Raw genomic sequence first — 25,771 nt, 5'->3', positions numbered from 1 at the left:
TGCTAGGGCACTTTAGTGTGAATCCTGCTAACCATGCCATGGGGACTTTTCTAGTCTTGCCCTAGCCCCCGTTCCAGGCTCTTCTCATAGAGATCTCACAGGAAAATCTATAAAACTTTTCATGCTGTTCAAATCAGTGCAGAAGGAAGCACACTAGGGTCAAAAAGGGGGCCGCTTTTTTTGGCCAAAACCAAACCAAAACAATAGAATCCCAGCCTCTGCTGGGGAGGGGAGGGGAGGGGAGAAGCTAGCAAAATGCAAGCTGAAAAGGACCTGAAGAAACTTCCTCAGCTGTCAAACATGTCAGCTTGGTTCACTTTCTCCAGCTGGATGCTACAAATCCAGTCAGCACCTGGATTAAGAAACAGCATGGCTATACTCCAGGAACATCCTGTCCCTCTCCTCACAGAAAGCTCTCCTGACACCAGTAGCACAGGTCACTTCCCCCACCCTCCTCTCTAGGTGTTCCATACAGTCTTTTAAAAATAACTGCCCAAAAACTACCTTCTAGATGAAGATGGTTGCTCACCACAAACACTGTGAATAGAGGTCTTGGGTGAGACTTAAGTGGTCTTCCAAGTGGCCTGATGGGCGCTTATGCACAGCTTGTGTTCTCAGCTGGTTGTCTTGTTGGGAATTGGGGAAGCCATTTAGTTGGCTGTTACACTGCCAGGCATGGTGTTCTTCACCAGCCTGGAAGGTGGGCAACATTGCTCACGTTAACATTTATTTACTATTATATCTAAGTACACTGTCACTGTCTTCAGACACACCAGAAGAGGGCGTCAGATCTCATTACAGATGGTTGTAAGCCACCATGTGGTTGCTAGGATTTGAACTCAAGACCTTCAGAAGAGCAGTCAGTGCTCTTAACTGCTGAGACCCAGTGCTCACGTTTTATAGCTGCCATGTGGACTCAGGTTTGGAAGTGCAGAGTCTCCTGCTGTCAGTACCAAGCCTTTCAAGGCACCGTGACTCTTTTGCATTTCCACATTAGGTAGCTTTCCCCTCAGAGGGCCCAGAAGCCCCTGTCCATTCTACCAGGAGAGCTCAGCAGTCTAGCCCTTTTCGTTGTTCTGAGGTTCACGGCATGTGACAGCAGTGATGGGTCTCTATGCCAAGAACTGGCTCGGAGGTTACACAGGTTCTGTTTGGGAACGCAGGTGTTGGTAAAACAAAAATCTTGTCGTAATGGTAGTTGTGCAAACGTGTTTACATTTCCAGCTCTAGAGTTGTCTTCAGGGAGGAAATTGAATCTGTCCCTGCAGCTTGTGTATGCTCATTAGTGGAACTAGTCAGTTGCTGTTTATAAGGCACTGTATATAATCCTGTTGCCACATTCCCCCATCTACTTGTCACAGACCTTGGCACTACATGTGACCAGAGCCACCTGATGGTCTGCAGTCAACAGAATGCACATTGCTTGGTGCTGAGTGATCCTAATTACTACCATGTTTTAAACTGCTATTTTATCCTGACACTCCCTGTCTTGACAATTCTACAACTAAAAGAGGCCGAATTTCCCAGGCTGCTGTAGTCTACCTTTGTGCTTTTGCTCAGGTCTTATACAGCTCTGAAGAGAGGACACTGTTTAGTATTGCAACAGCTTTCGTCCAAAGCCAGTGGCACCTCCTGCTTGAGAAACGCATGCTGTATCACCGAGCAGGGAGGGACCCTGGCTTCATCTGTAAGACGACACTGATAATTATGTTACTATTTATTCCCTGACTCCTTTATGAATTGTTACAAGGATCAAATAAAAAGTGAGACACTAAAAATAGTAGATACATGATAGTCTCACCCATTTTGAGGACTTGGTTTTCTGAATATCATAATAGGGTAGGGTACTGGGGGGAAAGATGAACATTCATGGGTATTTGCTTAATTGGGGAGTATCCTGGCTAATAGGAATATGAATTTAGAGACAAATAGAACAGTAATTAGAACTCAAGAGAGCTGTGTTCCAATAAAGGCCATGGTCTCTAGTCAGACACTCAGTCTCAACAGGATGGGAGCCAAAGGCTAACAGTCCCACCCCACTGCTCGGCTGCCTTCTGCTTTCCCACAGATCCCTGGGGACTTGGAGGATGGATGGATGGATGGATGGATGGATGGATGGATGGGAGGACCAGAGCAGAGCAGGCCAGAGTGGGCATAGGGCAACCTGAACATGTCCAGCAAGCTGTTAAAGCTGCTCTTAAGGTCTCTTAACCCCACTGGCAAGCTCAGTAGGTATTTCCTTGGGCACTTGGATGCTTCAGTAGCCTAGGGTTCAAGATCTCAATCAGGCTGGAGGTGGTGGTATACACCACAGGCAGAAGCAGGCTGATCTCTGAGTTCAAGGCCAGCCTGGCCTACAAAGTGAGTTCCAGGACAGCCAGGGCTACACAGAGAGACCCTGCCTCGAGAAACAATCTAAACCAGAAACTTACCACATATGCTTTCTACTTTACTGATTGACAGAAAAGTTTTTTTTTTTTTAAGGATCAGCTTACAGATTTATTTAATATATATATATATACACTGTCGCTGTCTTCAGATAGCAGAAAAGGATATCAGATCCCATTACAGATGGTTGTGAGCCACCATGTGGTTGATGGGAATTGAACTCTGGAAGAGCAAGCCAGAAATGCTCTTAACTGCTGAGCCATCTCTCCAGCCCAGATTTTATTTATTTAGTTAGTTAGTTAGTTAGTTAGTTTTCTCGAGACAGGGTTTCTCTATGTAGCCCTGGCTGTCCTGGAACTCACTCTGTAGACCAGGCTGGCCTTGAACTCAGAAATCTGCCTGCATCTGCCTCCCAAGTGCTGGGATTAAAGGCGTGCGCCACCACCGCCCAACTCAGCCCAGATTTTTCCACCGCCCAACTCAGCCCAGATTTTTAACATTATAAATAAAAAATTTATAAAAAAGTCAAAGCCAATTTCTTTGACCTTGGGTGGAACTGGCAAGCCAAAAGCTGCCGCTGCCTCTTCCAGCCTGGAAGATGCTGAGAAAGGCATGCTCAGGGCTGTTTGGAGCCACAGCACTCTCAAAGATCCATCTTCCCGTCCAGTACCCATGCATGGTAACAAGAAAATCTGGGAGGGACCTCTTGCTACTGTTTGAGAAGGCCACATATAATGGTGTCAAACCTGGTCCTGAGTCCGCAGAAACAAAGCTGTGGCTTGCTTTTCCCTCTGCATCCCAGCTGCCTTTTTCCCAGGCATTAGAGCTCTTCCCGGCCTGCAGTGCTCGGGTGGTCTCCCCACCAGGCAGTTCCTGGTGAAGGCTGCAGCTCTCATTCTGCTTTGCCAGTCTTCAGTCCAGAGCCTACTTTGCTAATGAAGGAGATGTCTATGGAACTCAATAGGCAAAGAAGTACATACCTTTTATGATGAGGCCTTTCATACTCTGAGCCTTTATTGACATTACTCCACATAATATACTTTGGCAAAATTAGAAAATTGAAGAAAATGTATTTTTTATTTTATGTGTACGGGTGTTTTGCCTGCGTGTTCTATCCATATCCCACGCATGCCTGCCGTCAAGGAGGCCAGAAGAGGGGGCTGGATTCTCTGGAACTGGAGTCTGAGATGGTTGTGAGGTGCCTATTGGTCGATGGGAATTGAACCTGGGTCCTCTGGAAGAGCAGCCAGTGCTTAACCACTGAGCCATCTCTCCAGGCCCCAGGTCAGTCGCTTTGCATTCTGCCCTCCGAGGCTGAAGGACTCCACTTGCATACAGCAAGCACCATTTATAAAATGTCCTCATTGGAAACAGAAGGGAGCTCCCACCTGCCCTCCTCCTGACTGTCTGGACAAGACGAGCTGTAGGCGAAACAGTACAGGTCCTGCTGGACGGCCATGAGCAGCCCTGGGGCGCCCCGGGAGCCCCCAAGCCGAGGAGAGAAGGCCACACTGGGAATGTTGGCCTTGGAGGTTGGGCATGGGGAGGGTATGGTTCTGAGCAGGCGGGCATCGTGGAGGCTCCAGATCCGTGTGTAGCAGTCTTGGCCCACTAAGAAAGAGGAAAAATAACACAGAGAGTTAGAGAATGAAACAAAGTATGTATGGCATGTGGACATTGCTTCTCATGACCTCTCAGGGCTAAATGTGACTAAGCCTAAACAAATCCCCTGGTACAGAAGTTCTTGACCTGTGTGTTGTGACCCTCTTTGGGTCACGCTGGGGTCCCCTCAGACCATCAGAATTACAATTCCTAGTAGTAGCAAAATCAGTTACAAAATAACAATGGAAACAATTGTATGGTTGGGGGTCACTGAAACATGAGCAACCTTATTCAAAGGTCGCAGTGGTAGGAAGAACCACTGCTCTGGGGGAAGGTGTTTCTGCTAATACATTTCTTAAAATTAAGACACACGTTGGTCTGTTGCTCCAGAAGCCTCGTTAGCTGCACGTGTTCAAAATGCTAAGGATGTCCTGGCTGGCTGTGGCACAGCGGTGGCTTATGGGTAGAGGTGGTCCTTAAGTGGGAGTCCAGCCCACCTTATCCAAATGCCAGGCAGCTGGGTCCCTTTGGATGAAAAATACTACCCAGCAAGACCTTCCAACTTAGTTACACCCCAACAGAACAGATGGTTAAAGTGTTCAAGTTAGTTCACAGGACTCCAACCTAGGACGATGTAGCATGGGACTCCATGGGTTACGGTGGCCCAGATGGATGCTAGATCTGTGGGGGCTTTAGCAGTCAGATTCCCAAATGACCACTCAGTGACTCTGGGACTCTGCTGCCATGGCAGAGGATGTCCTTGGGGGATGTGGCTAGCTGTTACAGCTGGGCAGACACTGCCTGCTTCTCAGAAAGGCTCATCATGTGTCCACCACCCAGCACAGGAAAGGAAAAAGTCCAGTGCTGGTGCTGATGAAGATGGTACGTACATTTAAGAAAAGTCCCACTAATGCTGCTTAGCCCCCGAGAATTTTAATGGAACGGGTGAGAACTTTCTGTAGGGACATTAGCTCACAAGGCTTCTGGACCACTGCAAATGAGTCAGGGCCTCCTCCCTGTTCCTTAGGTGGAAGCACGGATTTGGGGTTGTAGCCTGGAGAGAGTACAACCTGCAGTCAGTCTAGCTCCTTCAGGGTGTAGTGGCTAGATAGCTGCTGCTCCTTTGGTAGATCATCAGTATGTTAGAAGGCCAGGATCCAAGTTCATTGGGTACCCTTAATTTCTCAGCATCCTCTTAAGGGAACGTGAGCAGAATGGCTGCTCATGTTAAGTGAGCTTTCTAGGCAAGATGGTGCCTGATGAAATCCTGTGCTTCAAAGAGGCCCAATGTCCAACTCAGTCCCTACCTGTCTGTCTCGAGGGTGCTGCCTGCCACTGATCTAATGATAGAGGGCTGACTGTTGCTATCTCCGTGGTCCCTTTATTTACCACTTTCTCCCTCTGCTGGTTAAGATGTGAGAGGCCTTACAGGTAGCACCTGAAGGATGGGGTCTCCCAGTCCCCACACACCTGCCACCAGGATCCCTTCCTCCTCGTGCATATGCAGTGGCAGGTAGGCGTACTCATTCACATGACCTTCATACTGTCTCACACATTTAGTGGCCCTCAGGTCCCACAGCTTGATCTGTAGGTAGAAACACAGACAGTTACTTGGGAGGGGTCTAGCGGGCACACATTGACTACCAGGTATGCAGCCGGAGGGGTGACATGATCTCAGTAGCCTTCTCATACTAGGAAGACGGATGCCTCTGACTTGTGAGCCTTGTGTCCATCAGAATCATAGAACAGAGGCCCTCCGCACTTCTATCAAGACAAAGCTAAGCTTATGGAGCAGCAAAGGAGTTCCCAGGATTGCCCCTACCCTGGTATCTTGGTACATCTGTGTGACCTGCACCCTGCTATCTTAAAGGCCCGAGGTGAGCATTCCCTACCTTTCCAGACATGTCTGACGCCATCAGGTGTTGCTCCTCCTTGAAGACCTGCACAGAGGTCACGGCTGAGTCATGGAAAATTTGGGTAGCCTTCCAGCCCTTGGCTTGACTTGGAGAACGCAGGTCAATGGCAAAGATCTCCCCAGAACGACAGCCATTAAACAGCAAAGGAGTCTGTGGAGAGAGCAACCGTGCCCAGTTTTTACCACCTGGCAGAAAGGATATGTCCTGGCATTGGGGCTGGTAGAAGTTTTGGTCTTAGTGGAGTTAGAAGGGTGGCTGATTTGTTTGTTTGCTTGTTTTGTTTTGTTTTGTTTTGAGACAGGGTTCTTCTATGTAACAGAGCCCTGGCTGGCCTGAACTTGCTTTGTAATCAGGCTGGCCTCAGAACTCAGAGCCTGAGTTCTGCATCTGCCTGCCTCTACCTCCTGAGTGTTGGGATTAAAGGTATATGCTACCACACCAGGTAGGAAGCTGAGTTCTAGTAAGAGGATAGAAGATGTAGACTCTGTCTCCTCCAGTGTCACTTGTGGTGAGCCTGTAGGTGCCTGGAGGTAGATCCACGGTCCCCTTAGGCTGCTTTTCTAAGGCCTAAGTGATGTCTCCCTGTATCCGCTATGGCTCTGGTGGGATCTGGGGTGATGGACTGGTGGCGAGAGCAAACAGCTGGGTTAATAAGTGTGTGGTTCTGTCACAGATGGGTGAAGGGCTAAGTGGCCAGCTCTGCTCCTGCCCAACACAAGTCAGTTGTCTCCCTCCTCCCACTCTTTTAAAGAAAGAGAGCATTTTCTATAGCTAAGTCCTTGAAATACAGTAATGAAGACAATTTAATTTTAAATCTATAACTTACAAGTTCTATATGAAACTAACTAAGGCTATGAATTAGTGTTAGAGCTGCACGGTTTTGTTGTGTGCTCCAAGGATGGAATGTCAGGCTACTCACGAGCTGCATCCACAGTCCCAACTCAGAAGGTTTGAAAATGATCTGTCCTGACGAATCCAATATTCAAGACCTGCTAACAACTGGCTAAGGAGTTTGGGAGGCAGTTCCACATCAGCCAGTGTTTGCACCGCTCAGACCCTCTCCGTGTAGCCTGTGAATCCTGCTAGGCCTGGCGGCCCACACCTTTAATCTCAGGATGCCAGACGATGAGGCAGAAAGAAGGACCTCTCAATTCAAGGATGGCCTGGCCTACATAATGAGTTCCAGGCCGGCCATGGCTACATAGTGAGTGGTTTCAAGAAAACCAAAACAAACCAAAACCATCAACCAATAACAACAAACAAACAAACAAACAAACAAGGTAGCTCCCTGATCCTTCCCATGCTTTGTTTTCCTTGTAAGAGGCACCAGCCCAGAGTTACAGCAGGGAAACCGAGTTTCACTCAAATGTTCCACTGTACAGAGCATTCTAGTAAACCCTTCCCAGGCCAACCCACCTTGACTGCAAACTGCTGGGCCAAGACATCACTGTTGATCCTGTATGACTGCCGGTGTCCTGTCACCACATTGGTCAAGAGGACCCTCCGAGACAAACCTGATGGAGACAAGAAACGGATCCCTGGGACCAGGGATGCTGGCAGTCTGGGGAAGAGGAGCTGCTGGATGGGGTCTTCAGGTCTGTGGAGTTCTGTACTCAACACCCAGGGAGATGGCCATGGCTCACCTGTACTGAAGCAGTTATTTGCCTGGACGTTCAAGGACCAGGCACAGGACCAGGCCCCAGGGATCCGGAAACTACAGAGCATGCCAGGCTGGTCTGTACCTGCTAAGAGAAACGAAGGAAAACAGGGCTGCCTTCCAGGCCCAGGGACATCTCTCCATGATACCAGGCTAGCAACCACAGATCTGGGACGGTACTGGAAACAGGGCTCAGACCCCAGCTTGGAGTTAGGTGTTTTCTAGAGTTCATATTTGCAACAATCACCCCCAAACCATATGTTGACGTATTTCAGAGACAGGGCCTTTGGGAAGTGACTAGGATTTGATGAGGTCATGCAGATGGAGCTCTCACATGGCAATGGTGGATTTACAACAGAAAGATGTCAGCAGTAGTGGGCTGCCCTCCCCAGAGGTTGCCTCAGCCTGCTGGAATTCTGTTGCTCAGAACTCTCAGACCAAGACTTCAGTCTCCTTTTCTGTTCAGTGGTAAGATGCATGCCCCATAAGTCGTTGGGCAGTGAGATGCCAACAGGGCTAAATGCTCCTGGCTTCATTTACTTCCATAGGAACCTGCTGGGGTGGGCACTGTAGCAGAATTTTCCGATTAATTTAAATATTAATACAAGAAGAAGCCTGTGATTGTACAGGGAAAAGGAAGGCAGGGCTAAGAGGTGCAGAGGCAGGGAGCAACACAGAAGAAAGGAAGATGGAGGGAGAGGAAGATGATCCAAATTCCGCGTGGCTTTAAATAGCCACAGGTAGTTATGAATATTATAAAAGGAAAGAATACTTGGGATAACTTGTCTAATCTAGGTGGGCAGCTTCTATCATTATCTTTTTTTTCTTTTTCTTTCTCTCTCTTTTTTTTTTTTTTTTTGGTTTTCCGAGACAGGGTTTCTCTGTGTAGCCCTGGCTGTCCTGGACCTCACTTTGTAGACCAGGCTGGCCTCGAACTCAGAAATCCACCTGCCTCTGCCTCCTGAGTGCTGGGATTAAAGGCGTGCGCCACCACGCCCGGCCAGCTTCTATCATTATCAATTGGCTCTGAAATTATTGGGTGGGCATCTTGTGAATTGAGAATTTGTTATTATATACATTTGACTGATTATTATAAGCTTCTTGAGTTTTGATTTTACCGGGTTACTGGGGTCTGGGACCGCTGACCACAGTGGGTAGATGGCTGAGAGGAAACAGGCAGCTCTGAGGCAGGTGAACCGGAGCTAGGACTGCCATCAGGGACCAGCTAAGGGGCAGAGGTGGTGAGACAAAGATCTGGGGCAGAGAGAAGCTTGGTGTAGGGTGGGAACTTGCCATTCTTTTTAATATTTCCCGCTACAGGGCATTGCCGCCATCTTCTAGAGGTCAAGCAATGTGCTTGGACATGGGAATGCAGTAGCTGTACTTTGGGCCGTCTCTGCCTGGAGTCTGCACTCTTGGAGTTGACTGCATGCGGCAGATGCCGACCCTCTGAAAAGTCTGAAGACAGCATGCAGAGGGGAGCGAATTGCTGGCAGCCAGCCAGCATACATACCACACGTGGGAGCTTAATCAATGCCTCTGAATGAGCGCTAGAGGCAGCTCAAGCCAACATTTTAATGTCTTGCACTGGCTAGTTATGTGTACTTTTGCTCTAGTTGGCTGACATGACCTCAAAGGGCTTACAAAGAGCTGCAAACTCTAGGATGCAGCAATCGTGGGGCAGCTCCCCCTCAGGGTTGCCCAATCCCTCCCCAAGGGTTGAATGGGGGCCGAGCCAGCCTCTGGTACCCGCATCTCAGTGAGCCCCAGGGAGACAGAGGATGTACATCCTCAAAGCTAAGGAAAGGACTCCGTCCGTACCTTGGTGGTTACTGACAAACAGTGAAGCGGGGAGCAAGGTGGCACAGCCTGGCGTCTCTGCAAGGCCCATGAGGCACAGCCTGGAAAAAAATCTGTTAAGGACAGTCAGGGACAGACAGGATGGTCCTCTGGGAGAAGGACGCCATCAGTATCCTTTGGGAAGTTATAAAACGCCAAGTAGGGCAGAGAACACTGTCCAGATGTAACACTTTTTACACCTTCCGCATTCAGTTTCCGTCTCTTCAGGAACATAATGTCACAGACACCGTTAAAAGCTCGTAGTCTCCTGCAATCTGTTTCCCATCTTCTACTAAAGAACTGGGGTTTTTCAAGGTGAAGTGAGTCTGGTAAGGCTGCGGTATAACATGCCCACACATGCCTGTGCACACGATGAACTAAGTCTCGGGTCCGATGACAGCATGAAAGCTTAGGAACTCACCAGTGATGAGACTGAACTCATGAAAACGTGTGAAACAAGTTTCACACAACAGAGCACAGGTGGCCTCACAGTGGGCTCCTGTATTCCTAGAGAAAAGCCCACGGGCTCTGAGTGGACAGAGACCAGATTGTTCTACAGCCACAGGGCCTAAGACCTAGTCTTGTGCTCGGTGTCAAAAGAACTCCCTTCATGGTGTTCTGTTCCCCTATCTGCTGCTTCCTCCCTCCACCTCGTGCTGGGTAACCTTCTTAGGGATGTGCTATCCTTTCTACTTTATTCCCTTGCCAAAGCAGCCTCCCTGATAGAGATGCTGGGTCTGTCTGGTGACCCACAAACCTAAACCTTCTTGTCAGTGGTAGAGCAGGTGGATCCTGGAGTCAGACTTCTAGGGCCAATGCTAGCTCTAGCAACCACACATCAAGTCCCAGATGTCTGGAACACAGGAACTTGATCGTCATTCCGGAAACAGTCACCTCTGTACCTCAGCTGCTTATGGAGACTCCCTGTTGTGGACCCAAGTGTAGACTTTTCCCAAAAGGTGAGACACCCCTCTGCCATCTCCACAGCTGCTTAGGCCCGTACCAGCAAGCACCTGGCTGCGTACTAAACCCATTCGCCTGCCGAAGGATACAGTATGTGGGAGTCCAAGTGATTGAGTGAGGCCCAGCACACAGAGTTCACCTGTGGGAGTGTGGGAGAGAAAGACTTGGCTGACTGCTGCTCGTGGAGAACAACTGTAAGATGCTTGCCTAGAAAATGGCTGGTAAGGGACTAGAGAGATGGCTCAGCACTTGCTGCTCTTACAGAGGACTTGAGTTTGGGTCCTAGCACCATGAGAACTCCCTCTTTTGGACACACACAGACACATGTGAACAAGTATGCACACACACATACACGCCCCTTAAAATTAAAGAAAGGAAGGAAGGGAGGAAGGAAAGAAGGGAGGGAGGGAGGGAGGGAGGGAGGGAGGGAGGGAGGGAGGGAGGGACAGAAAAAAGACGGACTTGTAGGGGCACAGCCTTCTGTGTGCTGAGTGAGATTACAGCTACCACACTGGGTTCCCCAAGCCATTTTTACCAGTATCTAGCTCATGGCTTATGTCTTATCCAACGGGAAGTCACTGTCTTAGATGCAGCAATAAAGGCTATTCTCGGATGGAGCACCTGACATTTTGTGAGTCACAGCAAAGAACTCCATCTAGCCTGTGATGGCTGCAGCCCTATTCCAGGAACCACACCCCTCCAGATCAGTTCTGATCCTTCAGAAAAGAATATTCCTGACAGCCAGTGAAGTACCCTGCCTTGAGCTCACCCCAAGCACCTAAACTACATTTCTCTTCTGGTGTTAAGACTCTCTGGGCCTTGCTCTTCCTGTGGGCTCTCAGGAACCAGCAAACCATCTGTCCCTTGGAAAAGTGAGTCAACTGCTCCTGGATTCTTCACAAAGTCCTTTCCCTCTCTGAATTCAGCCAACTACAGCAGTGGCCTAGGCCCAAAGGCAAGAGGCTACAAGGGTGGGGACAGGCCGTACCTTCCTGTTGGTAAAGTACAGGTTTTCATGCATCTGCACCTCGAACGTGGGGGCCTTGAGACCCTGCAGGTTGATGATGCCGTACTTGGAGCCTCCGATTTTGACGTCATTCACTGTGAAGAGGCGGTCACTGGTAGTGTCTGCCTGGAGGGAAACAGGCTGCAAGTGACCTCTCAGGCCAAGCCATGTGGGCTGCCTAAGCTCCTCTCCATCAGGGAATAAGGCAGGGACCCGACTTACTCCCGCTCCGTGAGTACACGCCAACAAAGTGATCTCACAGCGTCTGCCCTACCATTTCTGAGGCACTGATGAAGATGGCAAAAAGAGGGCCTGACAGAAACTCTGGTGTCCTTAGTGACCACCTCAGAAACAAGTCTGGAAGGGTCTCAGTGTTGGCACAGAGGACTCTACCATGTGACCACCATAAAGCCAGGAAGAGCTCTAATTTAAATATACAACATAGGGCCTGTAATCCCAATGCCCAGGAAGCTAACTTCGCAGGAGAACTGAGTTTGAGGTCAGCCTGGAGTACAGAGTCTCCTTGTCTTAAAAAGCCCCTAGTACACTTCCTTTAAACAAAAATTTAACACTGTTGTTTAAAACTAAAAATCTCTATACTTATCTTTTTTACTATGTAATTGTGTTCCTATGCACAAGTGTATACACACACACACACACACACACACACACACTTGTGAAATTCCTCCTACTTCACAGTTTTGAAGAGATGTGCTTGGAGGTACCTACCGATAATGGGAATCGAGTGTGGCAACCTGCCTCCCCAGTCCTCTGGCTGTACTAGCCAGCTAGTCACATGTGATGCTGGGTCACAGGGAGGTTGCTCTACCACAGGCACACTGCCAGGGAACGGGCTCAAGGGGACCCACTGCAGCAAAGTAGCTACTGTCCATTCACTGGGCCCTCAGGAGGGCTGCTGCAGCAGAGACTGGGGCCTGGCCCCAGTACTTCTTTCATGGATATGTTCTGTTGTCAGGGGCTCCTGGGCCAGGAGGCCTCAACACCAGCCTCAAGAGTCACTCTGTGGCTTTAGCCTCTCATCTTGACAGCAGATCACTGCTTTCATGGCCTAGTCTCAGCCTCCAAGGCTTCCCCTTGGCCTCCAGAAAGGATGGCATGCACTCAGGAGGCCCGTGGAGGTGGAGGGTCCTTCATGTGCAGGGCACACTCTGGCTCCTTAACAATGTACACTGGATCCTAGACCCTAGCAGTTGGTCTTCACTTCCAGTCCAGGTCTCAGTAGATTCAAAGACTTTCCACTTCCTACAAATTATATAATGGAGGTATGCAGGACCCCCACCATGCTTCAGCTGATGGCCCAAGGATCAGGCCCACACTGTGCACAGCCAGGGACAAGATACTTTGTCCGTGGTACATGGCCAGACCCAGGTTTATTTCACGGGATGGGATTAAAGGGTGAACGATACACACACACACACATACACACACACACACACACACACACACCTTAAAAACAACAACAAAACCCCAACAAACCAAAAGGAAGGCACCTGGTTTGTTTGTTTTTTTCCACAGTAATCAGCTTCTTATTAGCCAGGCCAGCAATAGCAGCCAGCCATACCTGGGCACCGACAGACACATCTCACTCACCATGATGAAGTTAAACCGGTCACTTGCCAGAGCAGAAGGGTCTGAGCTCTGAATCTCTACCTTTTTCCTCTCCATGCAGCTCACCCGCAGCTCATGGGATAAACTGGAGAGAGAAACAGAAACGGGAGGGCATGGGGAATGCCTGGATCCCACAGCCACACACCCAAGTCTGACGCAGGTGTATTCGTGTAGAACCAGTTCTGTGTGAAGTTCCGAAGTTCAAGGCCAGTCTGGGCCACAAAAGCAAGGAGGTCATGTTTCAACCATAAAAAAAAGGCTGGGATTCTGCCTTTCCCACACCCACTTCCACAGCAGGGCTCATACACAATGCTATGGACAACTGACAGACTGGGTAGCCCTTCCTCAAATCACAGAGCTAGACTACAGCAATTTCCCCAGTCACCCTGTACAGACATTCTCTTGGGATGAAGAAAATGGGCCCGAGAGATGATCAGCTTGCCGAAGGGCATACAGTGGATTAGAAGAGGCCAGATGTTCCGCCGCTCACCTCACCGCCTCTTTCCTCTTCCACGGGACAGCTTCCTCTCCAGGTCAAGCAGACAGACTTCTGCCCTCTTGGGAAGGAGATGCAGGAGGCCGTATGCTACCCCTGCATGGCTGGCCTTTCCTGAGGTAGGCACTAGTCTATCTCATGTGCATGTAGAGGAAGCAGAGGGTAAGGGGATGGGCTCGGGGGCTGGGGCCAGACAGATCCTGTTTCTGTTTTTACCTGGAGTCAGTCACTCTGCTCTGAACTTCAATTTCCTCTTTAGAGAACAGGAGGGGCTGTCTCTCAGCCAGCCTTAAACTTAACAGAACCTCTCCACGGCCTCTCTGCACGTGGGTCTCTTCTCACTGCCCATTTCCCAGCTTTGTGTTCTCCCTTCATCTTATCTTACTAACTAGACCTAACCAGTGGACATCACAAAAGAGATTACATACACACACACACACATACACACACACACACACAGGATTGAATCAGGCATATAAAGCAAGTACAACTCTACACTGAGCTGCTGGGCTTCAATTGCAAGCATTTTGAAGCTCAAAAAAAAAGAGAGGCAAGCTGCCCTGGGGAAGGACAATTGGTCAAGTAAGGAGTGTGGCTTTTTGCATAATGAAGGGCTGATGGCTTAGAGCTGGGGCTTAAAGACCAGCTGAGCCTGCAGGTAGATACAGGCAGATGCACAAGGGAGAGATGGGTCTGGGGAGTAGGCAGTATGGACCACATGCAGGCAAAGGTGGAGAAGCCTGGTTCAGATAGAGGCTAGCTGAGAGACATTCCCAGCAAAAGGCCGACTCTCTTAAACTTATATAGATGTCTCCGTGTCTTTATTAAACCTCAAGCAGGACCCCCAGAAGCCCCACAATACCCCCAGCTACGAAGACTGATCATCTATAGCACACGGTCTCTCCTGACTGGATGTGTGAACTACAGAAGGAACATCCAAAGACAGAATAAGATGTCTTACCGGCAATAACTGGAGAAGTTGAGAAAACCCAGCTGGTTTTTTCGTAGGATGGAAGATGCATTAAATCCCACTCTGGTAATTTTCTAAGTTTATAAATTAAAAAAGAAAGAAAGGAAGAAAGAAAGAAAGAAAGAAAGAAAGAAAGAAAGAAAGAAAGATTGATTGATTCAGTGAAGGCAGCCATGTGGGCATAAACCTGGAATTCTAGCACTGGAGAGGTGGATACTGGACACCAGTTCAAAGCCATCCTTGGACACAGTGCTTTCCAGACCAGCTTGGGTTATGAGAGACCTTGTCCAAAAAGCAAAGACAACAAAAAATCATTGTCTAGTTGTTGTGTTGTAGTTTGGGTAACAGAAATATTTAACTCCACAGGACATAATGCGGGACACAGGTATTAATGAACAGAAATCCAATCAATGAAATTTGATGGTGTCCTCTGAAAGTCTCCCCTCATTGGCAGTAAGAGAAACCCAGTACGAGGCAGTCTGGGGGCTTGCCAGTCTGTGCCACCCCTCTTGCTTGCTCATAGGCAATAGGCTGGTGTATACAGAGTGAGACCAGATGCCAGGGTCTATGTCAGCAGACAGAAAGGGAAGTGGGAAATGGGGCCTCTTGCCTGGTCTTTAATCCATCATTTCCATGTCAGGGAAACTCTGATAGCACAGTCTGTCATACGTGAGTGTCCCAGGGCACCTGACTGGCAGCTGCTCTCAGCGGCAGATGGGTGCTGTTGGGAGTAGCAGGCACTGGGTAGCCAAGGGTAGCCCACCTTTTTCTGCATGTCCTCTTGCTGCAGCAGCTGCAGCCTCCTGCTCTCCATCTCCTTTTGCTGGATGCCCTCCTTTGTGAGGGGGTTGCAGTTGTTGTGACCCGGGAGCAAACGGAAGTATCGGTTCTTTTCAGGGTCAAAGTAAAAACCTGGAAGTTCTTTAGAAAAAAGAATTCAACTGACCCAATTAAAAAAAAAAAAAAAAAAAACAGACCCCCCCCCCCCAAAAAAAAGCCAGGTGGGGTGGCGTAGGACAGCCAGGGCTATACAGAGGAACCCTGTCTCGAAAAACCAAAAAAACCAAACCAAACCAAAACAAAACAAAAAAACAGACCCGATTAATGATAATAAAGAGTCTCTGTATCATTTCTGCTGGCTAAGTGACATTCCTGGTCAGCCACTGAGGTCCGTACCGGGAAGACCATCTGCCCCAGAATCACTCCTGACTGACACTTGGCTCCTTCTGTCAGTGGATTACCTTCTCTCTAGAATTCCCTCAAGTCAAGAATTGGTTCTTGAGGGCTGGAGAGATGGCTCAGTGGTTAAGAGCACTGACTGCTCTTCCGAGGGTCCTGAGTTCAAATCCCAGCAACTACATGGTGGCTCACAACCATCCATAATGAGATCTGATGCCCTCTTCTGGAGTGTTTGAAGACAGCTACAGTGTACTTACATATAATAAATAAATAAATAAATCTTAAAAAAAAAAAAGAAGACTGGGTTTTTGATTCCCCCCACCAAGTGGGGAGACAGAGCCCTGGCTGAGGAATGGTAGCCAGGCAGGGTCACTACCTGGTTTGAGGCTGGAGAAGGCTTTTGATCTTTCCCCCAGGCTGGCCAGGGGCCCTGCCCAGTTTACTGCCTACCTGGCACTGAAGACTCTCCAGTTCTGCTGGACGAGGTTGACGGGGACTCAGCATCATGGTGGCCAGAATCTTGTGAGCTCTGAGATGCCCCTGTGGCGTACCTGTTGACACACAGTTGTGGCAATAGGAGTGTGTATGTGCTCACGGGGGCCAAATGACAATACTGTGTGTCAATCTTTTTGAGGCAGGATCTCTCACTGGTCTGGAACTCACGAAGCAGACTAGGTGGGCAGGTGAACCCCAGGGCTCTGTTTGTCTTCCCAGCACTGGGGTTACAAGCACATGGCCCCACACCTGACTTTTAAACACAGGTTCCGGGGAATCAAACCAGTCTACCTATAAACCCAGCCACCTCCCCGGTGCCAGCTCTCATTCATTCTCACTGAAGGTCCAACTTAGCACATCTGTAGCCTTTATCTGACCTTCACAGAGCACTGACCGCTTCTGTGAATCACCAAAACAAGGGTCAGACTCTTTTTCTTCCCCTTCCTCCTCCTCTCCTTCCCTCCCTTCCTAAGAGGACGCCTGTCACAAGAAGCCCTTATCTTCTCAGTTCTGCACTTGAGTTCCTTGCTGTCTTTTGGAATGTCCCAGGATGACAAGAAAACCAGAGCTCTTTGCCAGTAAGTATGTTACCAGCTGGGCTCTCTGTCCATGTGCCCGCGTGCATTTACAAAGCCAGGTGAGCTTCATTGGCTACAGCAGCAGAAGGCTTAAATTTTATCTGGCCAGACAACTTTACAGATGGAGACGCCTTGGTGAGCGGAGGTAATTTCCTCAGTAATATTAGGGTGGAGCCATGGCTGACACTCTGGATTTGTAAAGCCACCAGCGGTCTCTGTGGCAATTAGACTGGGACGCAGGGTGAGAATGTCTCTCCTCTCTCCTCACACACAATAAAAGGAAGTCTGCACAGCTAGGCTGAGGGAGGCAAAGAAGAGCCCGCATCCCACCAATACCGATGCCATGCATAGATGTAGGAAAAGTCTTTTTTCTCCCTTTTTGGCCCAGAACTTTCTGAGGCCACTGGTCTGTGATCAGCAGGAAGATGGATTAAGAGTCATGACAAATGCTGGCCTTTCTCTCTAAGGGCTGCCGCTCCATTCTTTCCATGTGGAGCCCAAAAGGTGGCTGTGCCCAACAGGTTTCCAAGCCACTCTGCCAAAACTGTGCTTGACTCTTGCACAGATCACGTCTTGCTCCCATTATGGCTTGTGGAAAGGCCTGAGGCCCAGAAAATACCCGTGACTCTCCTAACAAAACATACCAGTGCTGGGCGGGGTGCTGACCTTCCTATTGTATGGGTCAAGCTGGAGATTTACAGGCAGTGAGACTTGCTGTATGCTCCAGGCTCCAAGGGCTGAGACCCTCACTAAGGGTCTTCACAGGACAGAGTAAGATGGGACAGAGCACGTCGGGAAAACAGACCTCCAAGGGTTACAGCTATTTTTTCTCCCTTCGACCCTGAAGGGATTTGTACTGTTTGTGTTAATTTAATGTGGAGAAATACCATGATATTTGAAATTTTAAAAAATATTTTAAGTGTGTATGGGTGTGGGCAAGCACGTATGGGTTGGAGGTCAACTTGAGGAGTGTCTGTTCTTTCCTTCCACGGTGGCAGCATGACTTCACACCCACTGAGTCATCTTGCCACCCCTAAATTTATCTATTTTAAGGGGAGGGCTGGGCTGGCAAGGCAGCTAAGTAGGTACAGATGTTTGGGGTCAAGCCTGATGACCTGAGGTTGATCCCCGGGACTCACACAGTAAAGAAAAGAACCCAGTCCTACAAGGTGTCCCTTCACCTTCACATGCATGCGCACGTACACACACACACACACGTGTACACACATACATGTACTCATACAGACACACATATGCACACACACACATGCGTGCACGAGTGCGTGTGTACACACACATACACTACACACGCGTACACACACGCTTGTACACACACATGTACACAGACACACACAGGACAGACATGTGGAAACCGCATATGTGTTGAAGAAAGGGAGCAACTTGTGAACCTGAGGGCTATGTGCAGACTTCCTCCTGCCCTCCTGTTAGGAGTCCTCGGTGAGGCCAGGTGGAGAATGGGGCAAGGGGTAGGGGGGTGCTCTTGTTCTGAGACAAGACTGTTTATACTTCATAATATGTTATATGTTAGATAAAAGCATATTATAGCGGGATAATAAATGTATCCTAACGGCCGGGCATGGTGGCGCATGCCTTTAATCCCAGCACTTGGGAGGCAGAGGCAGGCAGATTTCTGAGTTCGAGGCCAGCCTGGTCTACAGAGTGAGTTCCAGGACATCCAGGACTACACAGAGAAACCCTGTCTCAAAAAACCAAAAAAAAAAAAAAAAAAAAAATGTATCCTGGGGACTGTAAAATATCATCTAAGAAGGGGGGGGCACGCAGTGCTCACTGTCCTATTACTTGTGTACTTTTGTGTATGTTAAGGCTCCCTATGCCAGATGGTAGTGTCACGCTACGAATTTGAGTCCAGTCTGATCTATATAGTGAGCTCCAGGACAGTCAGAGCTATGGAGAGAGAGAGCCCCTCTACACACCAAAAAAAAACCCAAAAACCAACTTGGAGTTCACATAAAAATTTGTATTATTAGTCAGGAGTGGTGGCAGACACCTTTAATCCCAGCACTCCGGAGGCAGAGGCAGGTAGGTGGATTTCTGAGTTTCGAGGCCAGCTGGTCTACAGAGTGAGTTCCAGGACAGTCAGGACTGTACAGAGAAACCTTGTCTTGAAAAACAAAACAACAAATAAAAGACAATTCTACCAGTAGCCTATGGCTGACACTCTGGTCAGAAGCCGTCCCTGTGAAACAAAGAGTGCGACTGTGAGATCACTTCCTGGAACAGTGCTGATGGCAGGCAACACGTCAAGCTTTCGAGCCTGCTGGCCCCAGTGCCGGCTTGTTCTGAGGAGTACACGTCTAAGCATGGTATCAGACAAGGCCAGAACAGTGCTGAGCGTAGCTGCCCTTCAAAACTTGCACACATACCTCTCACTGGAATCACACTGCCCCAGGGCAGGGCTCTGGTGTCGGCTTCGCCCGCGTCTTCTCCTACTCTTCCAGATGTTCCTATCCATGTCCGTTCCTAGGAGAGAGGAACACAGAACGCCAGACATCCTGGCTGTGCGCTCTCCTTCTTGCCTGGCAGCTCCACCATGCTCAATGGTCACTGCTAAGGCTGCCACCCACGCCTTTATCTGCTCCTAGCACTTTCCCAACGTCCCCTCCCACCACTGACAGTGTAATCCTCTGTCCTAGAGAAGAGACGTGACCAGGCAGGAATAACTTGTTCTGCATCTTTTCCACAAATACTCATGTGGTTTTTTTTTCTGGTTTTTCGAGACAGGGTTTCTCTGTATAGCCCTGGCTGTCCTGGAACTTACTTTGTAGACCAGCTGGCCTTGAACTCAGAAATCCGCCAGCCTCTGCCTCCCAAGTGCTGGGATTAAAGGTGTGCGCTACCACACCCGGCACAAATTCTTGCTCTTGTCTCAGAGAAATAAACACCTGTCCCCATGTCTTTCCAAGACACCCCCCTCCCCCCCAGATGTCCACCTCATCCTTGGGGACATCACAGATGTCTAGTTTATGTTTAAAGGCTTCCTCTCATCTCTGCTCTCTGAAAGCCCGCCAGGGGAGTCACAGGGGCTCCCCCTGGAATCCCAAGGCGCAGGAACATTCCAGCAGAGCGATCTACATACCCACTCCATGTCTTCACATCCCCTGACCCCAGCATTCTAAAACGCTCTCACTGAGGTAGCAACTAATGGTCCCCAGTTTTGGAAGGGTCAGGAAGTGAGGTCACTATTGCAAGACCAGCCTAGGCTGCCTAGACTTTCAAAAGAACCCAACAAGGAGTAGAGATATGGCAGTTTAAAGAGAGAGCACACACTGCTCTAGCAGATGACCTGAGTTCAGTTCCCAGCCCCCCACATCAGGTGGCTCATACCTACTTGTTAACTCAAACTCCAGGGGATCCAACAGTTTCTTCTGGCTCTGTAAGGCACCGACTGCACTCATATGTGCAGACCCTACCCTCACATTCACACGATTTTTAAAAAGTTGCTGAGTGAAAGGTAAGGGTGCTTCTTGCCAAACCTGAGTTTGAACCCAGGACCCCATTGTCCTATGACTTCCACATGCACACTGAGGCCCTCTCCCAGTACTGACCGACCGCACAGCGAGCAGACACAAGTGCAGGAAAAGCACCCGTACACAGAGTAAAAATAAATGAAAGCGAAGATGGCCCGGTGGTACTCTTGTAATCCCCAGCACATGAGATTACAGGCAGGAGAAACGCAAGGTCAAGGTTATTCTTTGGGTCACACAGGGAGATTGAGAGCAACCTGAGCTACCCAAGACCCTCAAAAACAAAAAGCACCCCCCCCCACCCCTTAAAAACAAAACCAAACAAAACCCAGTCCATGTCTAAGTATGGTTTTCTAAAATACAAGCTTGCTTTCAGGATGCATACTATGGTTTATATCTGCATTTGTTTGTTTGGTTTAACCTTGGCTTATCCACTCCCATCTCACTGGAGGTAAGTTCCTATTTTGTTTCGCTACAGGGCTGGAGTCTGACCTCAGGGCCTTGCTCATGCTATGCTAAGGCAAGAGATCCACGGTTGTTTCTTCTATTCTTAGCACCCACTGACCCAGTTGGCTAGGTGCAGATTACTGCTGAGCTAAACAAAACAACTCTGTAGCTGTCTTCAGACACACCAGAGGGTGGCATCGGATGCCATTACAGATGGTTATGAGCCACCATGTGGTGGCTGGGAACTGACTGCATAGGCATTACAATGCTGGGAGTATAGTATTTTATAATCCCTATTTCCGTTCAACAGAGTTTCCTTAGTTGAGTCTACCTTCAGTAGCATTTCGTTGATATACCAAGCTATTAGGATACTGTGCAATTTAGGAATCTAGATTCTAAGCCATGTTGAGATAAAAGCGAAAACGGGGAGAAGTCTGTTTAACACTGTTATTTTTCCCTATACATCCAGTCTTTGTCATCTGTTGATCCCTGGCTGTCAGGTGGGTGCCTGCCCTGTTCCAGACACACACACACTCAAAGCCAGGCAGGCCCAGGATGTAATCAGAATACTTAGCAGTAGGAGGCTGAAGGATCAGGCTGAAGGTCACCATTAGCTACAAAGTGAGGTCAAGGCCAGCCTGGCCCTGAACTTCCCTTGGAACTTCAGAGTGGCTGGGGTACAGGATCACTATCAGGAGGGGAGCCAGTGCTCGTTATAATCTGGGAACTGCTCCTGTCACAAGGAGGTCACCTCATTTCACTTTTACGGTGCTTTCAAAGGTTCAGCTCCTTTGGCTCCCATCTCGCCACCTTTTCTCGTGGGTGGTCCAGAAGTCCAGCACCCAGTCTGTTAGCAGTTTCCCAAGCCCCTCTTTACATCTGGGGCAAAGGCCTACCGGTTTCTTTTACTCTGTGGGAGGCTGGAGGTTTTCCCTGGTGTCAGGCAGTTTCCCCAGATACCAAGAGCGTTTAGAGCCGGGCGTGGTGGCGCACGCCTTTAATCCCAGCACTGTCACGAGGCAGAGGCAGGTGGATTTCTGAGTTTGAGGTTAGCATGGTCTACAAAGTGAGTTCCAGGACAGCCAGGGCTATACAGAGAAACCCTGTCTCGAAAAACCGGGGGGGGGGGGGGAGCATTTAGAGGACCCAAAAGCCCATCCAGCCTCCCCCTCCCCCATAACCTTTCCAGGCTTGGCCTCAATATTCCCCATGATGCAGGTCTGGCAAAGGCTTTGGTTTACTGGGGCTCTCTGTGTGGCAGTAAACATTGGCTAAGCAGCAGATCCCATCCACGGCCCTGGAGTGGGTGCATTATAAGAGCAACAGCATGTTTGGGTTGGTGCATCAGTGCTGCTGGGCTCGTTGCTACCCAAGGATAGACTCCAAGCACTGGAGGACATCTTGGTTGGAGGCCTGGGACTGTTTTACCACTTCACCCCAGTGCAGGGCTAGATTGGGGCCTGGGGTGTGGGGTTAATTATAAAAGCACTCGGAATTACATAGTAACGTAATTACACAGTAACGTAACTCGGGATTACATAGTGACCTTGCAAATGTACTATAAAGCAGCATGCTATGATATTCAGTGGGGCTGTGGAGACAAAGCCCTTGACATTTATACAGGCTGGAATCTTCAGAAGACGGTTCCACTCTATGGGACGTTGGAGGCTGACAATTCCTCATAAGCTCTGAGGCCAGCCAGCCTAATGAACTAAGAGAGAACACCAAAGACCCTGTCTCAAACAAGGTAGGTGACAAATGACACCTCAGGTCAGGTCGTCCTCTAACTTCCACACAACAAACAAATAACAAATAGATAAATAGATAGATAAGAGATAATGCAATCATAGGAAAATTCAGTAAGACCCTGACTCCTAAGACATAATAAGATGCAAAATGCTAACACCACTAGCTGGTAAAACTCAGGATAAAATGGCCCCTTCAATAAGGTTTCCACCCTCAATGGTATGGACCATGAGTGAACACAGGAGGAAAATGAGAAAATGCAGATAGCTCACCAAGAGTTCTGTCAGGTGTAAAATATAAAATAAGAGGCTGGACAGAGGGCTCAGCAGCTAAAAGCAATTGCTGCTCTTGTAGAAGACCTGAACTTAGATCCCAGCACCCACTATCAAGGTGGCTCGCAACCTCCTGTCACTCAGTTCTAAGTGACCCAACACTCCTCCGGCCTTTGAGAGCAATCAAACACAAGTAGCATACACACACGCGCACGCACACACACACACACGCACACACACACACACACGCACGCACGCAAACCTATCCTTATAAATTCCCTCCCTAAAATCCACAGGAGAGCCGGGCAGTGGTGGCGCATGCCTTTAATTTCAGCACTCGGGAGGCAGGAGACAGGCGAATTTCTGAGTTCGAGGCCAGCCTGGTCTACAAAGTGAGTTCCAGAACAGCCAGGGCTATACAGAAAAACCCTGTCTCAAAAAAACAAAAACAAAAAAACAAAAATCAGGGGCTGGTGAGATGGCTCAGCAGGTAAGAGCATCCGACTGCTCTTCCAAAGGTCCTGAGTTCAAATCCCAGCAACCACATGGTGGCTCACAACCATCCGTAATGAGATCTGACTCCCTCTTCTGGTGTGTCTGAAGACAGCTACAGTGTACTTACATATAATAAATAAATAAATCTTTTTAAAAAAAACTGAAAAAATAAAAATCCACAGGAGACCCAACTCCACAAAGTTGCCCCCTAACCTTCACTTACACACATACATTATACATACACACAAATACACAACCATAATAAGCTAACCCTACTACACAGCATGGAAACCGAGGCTTATAGAACTAACAATACCTGACTAACAAAGTCGCATTAGAGATACAGGAGCATCCTGCACTTGTAGGCTCCATCAGCCAAAAGACACCACCTCGATTACTTTCCACTGTTATCGACAACTGGATTTCCAGGTCGTGGGATTTTTGTCTTCTCCGAGTAGCTGACTTGGAGTTGTTAGTTGTTTTGTTTTATGTTTTTCTTCTTACTGCCTTGCTCCACACACAAGGCTGTGTCTGGTCATCCAAGGTGGAGGGAGTTGTGGCGCTCCCCAAAGTCACTAGAACTGGTGTGGAAAGGCTTCGTTTCTCACTAACACCCATCTTACTGTGGCAGGGAATGGAGGCTGGTCCACATCTGGGCTTCCTAACTTTTCCAAATACCAGCCTGCACACAACCTCAGGCAAGCCACCACGTAACCTCTCTTTCTGTGTCTTATAAAGATACCGCTAGGGTTGGAGAGATAGCTCAGCAGTTAAGAGCACTTGCTGTTCTTCAGAGTTCAGGAGCTCACAACGTCTCAAATTACAGTTTCAGGAGTTTGACACATTTGGGTCTCTTGGATCTTCCACAGACACATGTAAGCACACACACCCACATACACAATTAAAAATAAAAGCTCTTTTAAAAGGTGTGTGTGTGTAGATGTCTTAGTGGTTAAGAAAGCTGAGGACCCAGGTTCAAATCCTAGCACCCCGCAGGGCGGCTCACGATCATCCAGCTGGAGGAGATCTCACTGATCTCTTCTGGCCTCCCTGAACACCAGGCTTGTTCGAAGTACACTCATGTATGCACGCCAAATATCCACATACATAAAAGAAGCCTTTAAAAAAAAAAAAAGCAAAATCCCAGCACTTGGGAGGCAGAAGGCGGATTTCTGAGTTCAAGGCCAGCAGCCTGGTCTACAGAGTGAGTTCCAGGACAGCCACGGCTACACAGAGAAACCCTGCCTCGAAAAACCAAAAAACAAAAAAACCAAAAACATAAACTTCCAAAATTTATACCATAAAGTACTATTGGCCTCCTGGCCTCGTGTTTCTTCACAGCCCAAATTTCAACAGAGGCAGAGGTCTACTGCAGGCTGGACTCTGCAAGGGGATCCTGGGGACGCCGCAGGACTCGCCAGGTCCTGGCCCACGCCCACTCCGGCCTTGTATGGCACGCTCACTCCTCCTGCCTTCAGCCTTGCCTTCTCTGTCCTCTGCGTGGGTACAGCGGCACCCTCCGTCGGCGCCCAGATGCACGCCACGCATGGGAACAGCCTTACCTGCACAGATGGTCCTCTCAGCTACGACACTTCTGGGCTGGAGCACCCAGGGGCGTGCAAAGATCCGGAAAGACCCTCATGTTGTGTTGTCGCACCCCATAGGACTAAAGCGGCCGGTTCTTTCTTCTCATTGAATTAGGCTTCTGCCTGTCCATGTCAGTAGGGGCGGTCTTTACGGAGGGCGGGACTTAGGATTTCCGCCTTGTCCTGGTCGAGCGTGCCCGGGCTTGGCACGCTTAGGGGCGGGGTCTGATGCGCTTTGGGGCGGGGCTAGAGATTGCTACCGCCTCCTCAGAGTCCCTGGTACTCTCTTGACAGTGAGTCTTCCTTCTTACTGCGGATCATATCCCGAGAAATTTCTCTCGGCTTGGAGCTGGTACACAGGCCCGAGTTAACACTGATATGTGAGAGAGGGAAGATGATTGTTTTGTGGAAAGAGCAAAGGAGACTCTGAGGAGGAAAGCGAAAAAGACTTTGGGACGCAGTTGCCGGTGCCGGGAGGCTCCTTGAATCTAGGTCAGGTTGTTTCCTCCTTGCTATGTGACCTAAGGTGTGCTTATCACTTCTCTGGGCCTTAATTTCTTCCACTGTAACAAGAAAGTTGAACAAATATTGTCAATGATCTCCAGCCCAAAGTTTGTACAGGTAATATTTCTAGAATGGTACACGTGTGCCTTGGTCAGAAAACCACCCCAGAGTACCACTGCAAAGAAGACGGAGTTTGTAACAGGTCAGAAGTGATAGTAGTGAGAGCAGAATGGGTTCAAATAGGTCAGGCTAAGTGGGGACCACCAACAGCCTTGATCTTAATTGCATTTGGAGAACAGAATCCCTTCCTGAGATTCATTGTGTGCGGTGCTCGCCCAGGCTCCTGATGCTGGACCGCTAGAAGCTAGCTATTAGTGATCATAGATGTGGGCCTATGAAAACACTTCAGCCTGTAGCAAGTTTACAGACGTGTGCAGGGATATGCAGAGTGCTAGGTTCTGAGGGAAACGAGAGAAGTGAGCACTACTGCTTCCCGG

At 49.0% G+C, this 25,771-nt stretch overlaps 1 protein-coding gene across 8 annotated transcripts; it reads right to left on the bottom strand.

Moving 5' to 3' along the window:
• Positions 1-3,369: 3,369 nt before the first annotated feature.
• Positions 3,370-24,917, bottom strand: Dcaf4 (DDB1 and CUL4 associated factor 4). Of its 8 annotated transcripts, none has more exons than XM_030246954.1 (14): positions 24,747-24,917; positions 19,124-19,220; positions 16,096-16,196; positions 15,230-15,387; positions 14,458-14,748; positions 12,983-13,085; positions 11,354-11,497; positions 10,455-10,504; positions 9,385-9,464; positions 7,550-7,651; positions 7,323-7,420; positions 5,883-6,056; positions 5,461-5,575; positions 3,370-3,999 (listed from the first exon to the last, which is right to left on the bottom strand). In XM_030246954.1, the coding sequence occupies exons 6-14, from the start codon at positions 13,055-13,057 to the stop codon at positions 3,737-3,739; spliced, it is 1,101 nt and encodes a 366-aa protein (XP_030102814.1). In that variant the 5' UTR covers positions 13,058-13,085; positions 14,458-14,748; positions 15,230-15,387; positions 16,096-16,196; positions 19,124-19,220; positions 24,747-24,917; the 3' UTR covers positions 3,370-3,736. The 8 variants fall into 8 exon arrangements, with proteins under 8 accessions (XP_030102814.1, XP_030102813.1, XP_030102815.1 ...); XM_030246953.1 differs by having other exon boundaries at positions 7,550-7,648; positions 14,458-14,540; XM_030246955.1 differs by having other exon boundaries at positions 7,550-7,648; positions 11,354-11,493; positions 14,458-14,540; positions 24,747-24,909.
• Between the last annotated feature and the right edge of the window lie 854 nt (positions 24,918-25,771).

This window comes from Mus musculus, chromosome 12, assembly GCF_000001635.26.
Source record: "Mus musculus strain C57BL/6J chromosome 12, GRCm38.p6 C57BL/6J".
Taxonomy (NCBI): Eukaryota; Metazoa; Chordata; class Mammalia; order Rodentia; family Muridae; genus Mus; species Mus musculus.
The sequence above is the reverse complement of the archived record's forward strand: the minus strand, read 5'-3'. Positions and strand labels throughout refer to the sequence as shown.

Excerpts from the sequence above, each read along its gene's own strand:
- Dcaf4 (NM_001165256.1), bottom strand. The coding sequence starts at position 19,251 with ATGTCTGGCGTTCTGTGTTCCTCTCTCCTAGGAACGGACATGGATAGG. Across the intron at positions 6,057-7,322 it reads CCCAGCAGTTTGCAGTCAAG|ACTCCTTTGCTGTTTAATGG; the intron begins GTGGGTTGGCCT and ends CTCTCTCCACAG. Across the intron at positions 5,576-5,882 it reads CGTCAGACATGTCTGGAAAG|ATCAAGCTGTGGGACCTGAG; the intron begins GTAGGGAATGCT and ends TTCTACCTACAG.